The sequence below is a fragment of the Galleria mellonella genome, unplaced genomic scaffold, assembly GCF_026898425.1.
Source record: "Galleria mellonella isolate WM207_F2 unplaced genomic scaffold, CSIRO_AGI_GalMel_v1 utg28, whole genome shotgun sequence".
Classification (NCBI taxonomy): domain Eukaryota; kingdom Metazoa; phylum Arthropoda; class Insecta; order Lepidoptera; family Pyralidae; genus Galleria; species Galleria mellonella.
This window is the reverse complement of record NW_026442064.1, coordinates 1,375,252-1,384,244: the sequence shown is the minus strand read 5'-3', so window position 1 is coordinate 1,384,244 and position 8,993 is coordinate 1,375,252. Positions and strand designations below refer to the sequence as shown.

Genomic DNA, 8,993 nt, shown 5'->3' with positions numbered 1-8,993 from the left:
TAATATATTATTTTATATTACTTTCCAAGTTACCTACGCGTACAAAAGGAGACAAGTTTATTTGTGTAGAATCTTGCATTAGTTAATCTCAACTTTTATACAACTAATATCTAACTTCGAGAATCTTAATAGGTATTTAAAGACATCGTTAACGGGGTCATCACAATAATGATTTGCCTTATTCATAAAAAATGTAAATTCTTCAATAAACCTATTTTGTGTATAATAATGTTTGATCACTTTATGTTAATGTGAGAAGCGCAATGAAGTCCATTCCGAAGCACAATCTTCTATATTTAAAATTTAAATTTGAGATTACAGCGAAATATTTTTAATTTAAGAACCAGCATAATCTAAATGTTTAGTAGAATTGCATCACAACTTTTTTACATTTAATTGTCGATAGACCATTGACAAGTAGAGTGCTATATTGTACTCAACTTGTCGATGGTCCACCGACTGTATCATAGACAATTCAATTTACATTTTAATATGATAATTTTGCTAAACTCTCATATTAAGCTTTTAATTTTAGAAATAAGTATAGGGAATGGTACTTCAAAATCGACCACAATATTTCAACTAGCTAAAATAGGCCCGTCTTGGATGTCTTCATGAATAAAGAAATTTACACGTTTTATACAAACATGTACATAATATTATTATAGTTTCGGACATTTGGTTCCATTTTTTTTTACATTACAATAGTTATGTTATATACGTACGCATTTAATAAAAGGTAATTATTTTAAAAATTGACGCAGACGCAGGTATAAAAACATGTCTATGTAATAATTTCACATATTCGTACAAGTGTACAACATGGGCATTTGATCTTATTGTTTTAAAACAGATAAAAATCTCTTTCGACAGATGCAGTTAGAAATATTTACAATTTCTCAACAAAGGTTAATAATGTCTTTAAAACCAACAATAAAAAAACAGGTATACAGTAAAAAAAAAAAAATATATATATATATATATATATATATATATATATATAAAGTTAAGCAATAGCTGTAAATGATTAACGTTAAAAAAGTATACTTTAAAGAGTTTAAAAAAAAGGAAGCTATATCTATAAAAAAAAAATCGCATGCAATAAACATATGTATGTAAATACAGCCTTCCCATTAGCTAGTTATACAGTACAATAAAGATGGTTTTAAATAACAATACTAATAAATATTAAAAAAAAAAACGAGTATAAAGGCCGGTAAAAAAAGAAAAAAATAAGGCGCCGACCCCACATAACGGTAGTAAGACGAGGCAATGATAAATGTAAAATTTTATCAGTGATTTAAAAAAAAAAACAGAATTGACGGTGTCATCACTAGAGCAAAACGAGAGGAGCCAAGCTTGTACTAGTAAAAACCAAGTGATGCATACATCGCAATAGCAGGCGATAGAGTGAGACAGAGTTATAAGCTATCCTTATCGTTCTAAAATAGGGCTGTTGGCACTTGGTCGTTGTTGTCCTAGTATAATAACAATGGTTTAGATGTAATAGGTATTCTTGATACCAATCAAGAATAGACGAGAAAAAATATATATAAAAAGAAAAAAATTGCAATATATATATATATAAATTAAAATGTACTGCAATTTTCAAGCGCGATGCTAGAGCTAGAGTTTGAATAATTAAACCCATGTCAGTATGAAATTTCTTTGTCAGCTATTCTCTTTTTAACAGGGCCGTAGCTAGACCCAAGTTTAAGGTAGGGCAGAAACCATAATTGACTTCGAAAAAGCGAATCTATCTATATTTTTTGGGACCTTTCATTTTAAGATAGGGCACTGCCCTCAATGCCCCCCCCCCCCCCAACTCAGCTACGGCCATGTTTTATAATCATTGTAAAAATCACTTTTATTAGTCCACAGTTTTATTTTTCATATAATCTCTTTATGATTGCGCCAACGTATACAGTTAACTCGAGGTAAACCCAAAATAACGTAAACCATAGAATACTTTGGTAAGCTCGGCCATATTATGTACAGTTATTGTATATAATAATAATAAATAAATAAATAAATAATACACGATTACAAATACTAACGTTTACAAGTAAAATATACGATTTGTCTCGAAGTTAGCTAAGCGGAAGCATTCCCTCTCATATGCACAGTAAAACAGCGGTGTGTCGACTTTGATCGTAAAGTTATATTTAAAAAACGCACATAAAAACATGTACGGAACCCGCGAATGAAATAAACTTCTACACAAAGAGGATACATGCAATTTTACTTTATTGTTTAACAAAATATAAGAAGAAAAAACCTGCCCATTTTATATTGTACATTGTTTCATATAAAAATAAAGGCTATTTCACAGTACACAAGTCGACACGCCACCTCGCATAGCTCGTCTACCTACATCCTTCAAGCCGCATACAAAAATAGAGTTATTATAATGTACATACTATTTCTTATAGTAACAGATAATATAAATTGTATTGCTAATTGTAAACGATCTAGGGCAGCAGCTGAGAAAATATGCGTTTACGTTATACCACCAAATATATATATATATATATATATATATATATATATATATAGATGGGATCTTATATACAGGGTGAATCGTATTAGTTACAAAACATAAACACAATATCCGTACATTTATAAAACTAAACAATTTCACCACAGAATCAAAATCTGATAATATCTGTTTAAACTATCATACTCCATTCGATCAAATGACCGCGTGGTTTGCACGAAAATTTAGGAAATATTTTGAGATTTAAAAATTTGTTTTTTGGGGAAAATTATTCATTTTTACGAGTACTAACTATCACTGGATTATAATAATACCTCTACGTCCAACACCCTGTATATATTTAAGTCAAACCTTTATAACATATTGCAAAACATTTTATCTATTTCGTTCGTCAGTAACCTGATCAAATGATAAGACTGGTCTAAGGGAATTCTCATATATATATATATATATATATATATATATATATATATATATATATATATATATTTGATTATATAATGCACTATTTAAAGTGCAACCTACCACCAAATAGATACATTTATTTCATTAAATATTGCTTTAATCATTTACCATTTCAGTGGACACATATTGTCATAGCTAAATTATACAATAAAATACACAGTACAAGTAGTATAACATATATAAGGGAAAACTTTAGTTAGCAGCTTTAAAAGCACTATGCCCTATATAAATAAAACTCGAATACATTTTAACTTGTACGAATTTACATATAAAATCATCTGTGTTTGGGTACAGTGCGATAGCTAAATATAAAAGCTGTCTCGCTCTTACACTCGTGTTGTCATAAATTATTCCTAGTAACAATAAATAATAAAAAATAATAATAAAAGAATTAAAATGTTAAATGTAAATATATAACTTGGTTGTAATGAAGTAGAAAAAAATGTAAAACCAATCTAAAAATATATATATATATATATATATATATATATATATATATATATATAATTAATATTATTAGTATAAATTAATCCCATATTATTTAAAATTTTCCAGCAATATCGTATATAATTCTATATAATTTCTGCTTTGTCAAATCTATATGCAATTATACAAGTAACCATTAATCGACGAATTTGACTAAACAACCGTTTCACAAAAGGTCATTTAATCAACAATGAGTTACAAGACTGATTACTATCTGAGCAAAAGTTTTTTTTTTATTACATACTTATTTTATTTGCAAGTGTAAATTACTTAAATAAATACTTAGTAAAATTTACAAATAAAAAAGCGACCTTGTGTGAAACTAAGGGCATCATCGCGACACCAATTCTAAATTGTAACAGCAGCAGAATATAAAAAGCATTGTCTGTAAATACAATAAATTTAATAAAATAAACCAGTCAAAACTGACAATTGTTTAGTAAGAGTGCGTGCGAGCGAGACAGCTGCAAATCCAAACCAAACACTACACAGCTTACATTTACAGCAATACACATACAACTATACTATGTAAATACACTAGCGAGCAATCAAAATGGCCCACCCACTTATTGCCGTTTCAAATGTGTCTAAAAAAATGTTACAATACAAAAAATTATTTTAAAACCATTAGAATAAGGTCTAATAAGCATCATTAATTGGATGTCTAGGACATACGTTACGTCTATATGAAATGGCAAGCAGTGACCGGCTCTGTTCCGTTTACTCGCCAGTTTACTTAACTCATTTGGCATATCTAGCACACCGTTTTTATCCCTTAGCGGGTATCGCATTTTGTGACATAATGGGAGGTTATCCATAGACAAAACAAGACTCGTGGCGCTGCCAGCGCCCACATATTGTATACAAATACTATGCTGGTTAAAACTAAGAACAAGGAATTACATAGAAGGAATGATAAAAACTGTAAATCATACGATCGCCTCCTTTCTTCTCATGCAAATATAATTAGTAAAAAGAAGACGAAAGATATACCATCAGTTGTAATTTTTCTCAATTCATAGCAGGCTAGTGTATAGAAAATGTTTGATCTGTCAAATATTTGTCAATAACAAATTTTACATTACCGGATTATATATTCGACACAGTTTATGTAGAAAGTATGCGAGCAGGTTGTATCTGAATTCGGTAGGGTTATACGGCCGTATAACATTTTCTATACACTGGCCCGCTATGAATTGACAATTTTATCACTACTTCTATGTAATTCCTTGTTCTTAGGGTTGAAATTGGAACTAGACGTTACTGCTATCTCTGTCGTATCACATATAGTTGTATGCGACAGAGAGATAAGTTTTGCGTCGATCTCCTTCTACGTCGTGATAGCCACGTCACGTTCTGTGCATTCGGTATTTTTCGCAGGTAAATTACAATTTTATTTCCTTTTGATGAAAACACATGTACTTGTAGGATTAATGCAATTTTTTATAAACTGCATATACATATGTAACTCAACATATGCAATTAGCTACTGTATCAATGCAAAAACTGCCACGTGCACAGATCTCGGTGACTTCTCTATTAAGAATCGTAGCGTCGTAACCTGTACTTTATTAATTTTTGGTCTCAGAATTGTATGATAAAGTAAATTAAACAATAAATAAGAAATTATTTAATAATAGTATATAAAAATATCACACGGTAGCTGTATTGTAGTGACGTTTTGTGGACTTGCATTAATGTACAGTAAGTTAATTAACGTAATTAATTCCTTAAAACTTCTATTCGTATTTATTAATGGGGTCTTAGGAAAAATACATTTTATTATTCTAGAAAAACAAATATATTATTAAAAAAAAATTCGAAAAAAAAGAACAGCCTGTAGATATATCAACTGCACTATCTAATCATCTAATAATAGATGTATTCATACCTTGTACTTTGTAGTACCATTAATACAGATACAGGTTGTTCCTTTTTCAAGAATTTAAATTTACTTTTTTTTGTTACTGTATCATTTTTTTTTCTAAGAAAAAAAATTGTCGAGGCCCTATTAATGAATACTAACACCAGTTTTAAGAAAAAGGTAACGGTTAATTAACATACTGTATATTTGTTAACAAAATGTATACGAAGTCATTGAATATACGGCCATTCTTTATGGCAGTCTATGGGAAAGGCCTATGTTCACCATTGGACGGATAATGCCTGAGACGAAGGACGAATCACAGATAGAATACAATAGATAAATAGTAAAATATACCATTTCACTGCTAGATAATCGTTAAAATGTATGTTAATGACTCCGAATTCAAATTGTATACGAAGCAAGTGCGAAGATGAAATGTTGTATGGAAAATGATAAATTACAAGATAGACAAGTGTTTACGTTACGATTCCTAAAAGAGTTCTTTAAGGCCACGAGAGATTTCTAAAAAAAAATTACTTCGATCCGAGAATAAGTAGTTTACAGAGGTTAAATAAAAAAAACTGACTAAATTTAACGTAAAGCTTTCAATATATGTATGGATTGTGGACGATTTTAAATAGAGGCCATAGAATGGATATCTCGCTGTTGATGGATTTATTTTAATATATCTCCTATTACCTATGCTACCGGCGTCGCTTACAAATAAACCTATACCCGAGTTATTTTAATCATTAAAACGTATTAATATCCACACGCCTCTATTTAGAATGGTATGAATGATATCAATGATTAGTCTACAAAATGTTACCATAAAATGTAAAATTATTTTTTTTACAATAAAGCGCCATCTGCCGCGACTTTGTTCTATAATAAAGCTATCGATCGCACATCACTGCAATGTATACTTTATTTATGTACAAATATAGTTGATTTTTTAGTGCCCGCGAGTTATTTAATCACAGAGGTACCAAACGGGACAGGAGCCCGCTGATAAATTAATTCTTCATTAGTAAAACCCTTTTTGAATGTGCGTAAATCACTAACCTACCGAAATGGAGTTTCTAAATTAGGCATAATTGAGTTTAAAGACGGTTGAGTACAGTACCATTTTACTTTTTATTAAAATAAACGTTCAATTAAATATGCAAGCATACTGTGACGCATATAAGTCCGTCCCTATCGCGCATATACAAGACCGAAAAAGGTAAGCGACGAAGCGCGAAACAGTAACTGTACCGCGACGTGTAACTGTAACTGTAACATGTAACTTATAAGACTATAATTTGTAAGCCACCACGTCTTACGCAAACGAGGGACGGAGCGGACTGTCAAATGGAAAATATACCTACATGAGATATTAATTATAAGATCACGCCTCGTCTCATGATGTCAATGCTGTAATGAGAGAATTTTATAGAATCCACTTCTTCATTATTCTCTTTGTCTTGGTGTGAAGTTAAAAAAATCTAATATTAAAAAAAAAATATTTAAAATACCATGCATTCCTTCCACTCGTTGCCTGAGACGCGGTACGGCACTTTTCTACAAGTTATTGCTTTCAACTGGTTTCTTGTTGCGACACAATTTTGACACATGTATACAATTAACAACCATCTTCCGGACGTCTTAAGGTGCTATATCGTCACACGTCGCGACCGGCGGAGGGAGCTGGTTCGCGGTAGGGCGAGAACGTTAATCGCCGACCCCACCTGCCGCTCGTCGTCTGCGAATTAAAAATAAATTTAATATATATGTATGTACATTTTTATATTTGTTTATTTATATTATTATTACCAATTGTCGGGTGGTCCCAGTATAGAATGGGCCACTCCTTTTTTTCTAAATGTTGTAAGTTCCTGTAGTCGCCTCAACTAAGGGAACATAATGGCCGATGGATGGGCAGCAGCGTCCCTCTTAAAAATCACCAAAGCCTAACTGCGGTTGCTAATCCGCCTACCAAGCTTTATTTTTTTATTATTTTTTATACAACTTAGAATGGCAAACAGCCGACGGCCCACCTGATGGAAAGTGGTAACCGTCGCCTACAGACATAAGCAGTACCATGAACATAACAGAGTCCTGTTTCGCTTATGAGGCCCCCATGCGTTGCCATTCCTGAGAACTCAGGTGTTATTCCTCTGTACCCAGTAAATTCAAGCTTGGAAACTACTGGCAAAACCTCATTTTTGGGAGCGGCCTGTGTTCCGCTGAGCGGTTTCGGAGATTAATGTAAACAACGGTCGTGGCACATGATTTTTATTTTTTTTTATTTATGCAACTAATATACCCTTTCCATCAGGTGGGCTGGCATATAAGCTGACAGCCCACCTGATGGAAAATGGTAACCGTCACCAGTAGACACGAACAGTACCATGGACATAAGAGTATAATATGTCGCCCATGATAATCTTCATGCGTTGTCATTTCTGAGAACAAAGGTGTCATGCGTACCCTATAATTTCGCTGCCACGTCCCACCCTTCAAACTGAAACACAACTGCTTCACGGCAGAAATACGAGTGGGACAGAGTTACCCAAGCAGAACATTACATAACCTTCAAGAAAAGAGTATATTCCTTTTTAAAAGGCCGGCAGCACACCTGCAATGCCGCTGGTGTTGCGGGTGATCATGGGCGGCGGTAGTCACTTACCATCAGGTGAGCCGCATGCTCGTTTGCCCCCTGTGTTGTAAAAAAAAGACGACTTTTGTACAAATGTATATTATGATAATATTTCTAAATCTATATAGATTACCTATCGGCTGCCATGAGAGCTAAGTGGGCATCACGCTGAGCCGACACCTGCACTAGCTCGGCCACCGTCGCCGCTTGCTGCTCCGCTGTAATTCATATATTTATTTATATTTTATTCAACTGCGACATTAGACAATACATTATTATAAAAATTATACAAAAATATTTGAATAAAGTGCAGTACAATCCCGGTGTAGAATGAGCCAACCCTTCCTTTCCAGGGGGAACAGGATTGTTAGCAATGCAGTTTGACAGCCCCATTGCTAGCAATATACCTTAATAGGTCGACCTCCACATAGTTCCCCCTGGAAACCATCGTGAACAATTCGTATTGAATTCGTCACGATGGGCTTAGTGACCTGCTTCATCCTCACCTATCATCCTTCACTGATGCCCCGCCGGTGTGTACCGATAGCGCGGGTGGGGTTACCATTCCATTATCATCCATTTAAAAAAAAAACCTTTCCTGCAGGTGTTGTATAAGACGACTAAGGAAACCTAATGGTCGACGGATGGGCAGTCACTACCGTCTTATGCAAACATTGCCAAAGCCTAACAGCGACTTCCAATTTGTATACCAAGCGTAGCATCTACTAGTCAAACCTTCCTTATGGAAGATGCCCATGTCCAGCAGTGGGCAGTTAACAGCTGATATAATGACGATCATTTGGGCTATTGTTTTCGCCTACTCCCAAACTAAACTCATTGATTAAAAAAATCGGTTTACAACTGACGTAGTTAGGTAACAAATATAAAAAAAAATACAACCGAATTGAAACCTCCTCATTTCAAAAGTCGGTTAACAAATAACTGAAAACTATTTTTATTATTTCACAAAAAAAAAATAAAAAAAAAAATGGAAGCTGTCAACATAAAAATATATAATTAACATAGATTACTACACA

General features: G+C 33.0%; 1 protein-coding gene across 5 annotated transcripts in view; it reads right to left on the bottom strand.

The window, feature by feature from the left end:
• LOC113512763 (F-actin-monooxygenase Mical-like) overlaps positions 1-8,993 on the bottom strand; it is a 43,643-nt gene continuing 34,650 nt past the window's right edge. For all 5 annotated transcript variants that reach the window (XM_052895517.1, XM_052895519.1, XM_052895518.1 and 2 more), the window contains 2 exons: positions 8,090-8,174; positions 1-7,059 (listed from right to left, as the gene is read on the bottom strand). In XM_052895517.1, coding sequence (XP_052751477.1) covers positions 7,029-7,059; positions 8,090-8,174 — 116 coding nt within the window. In that variant the 3' untranslated portion in view covers positions 1-7,028. The remainder of the gene's footprint in view (positions 7,060-8,089; positions 8,175-8,993) is intronic.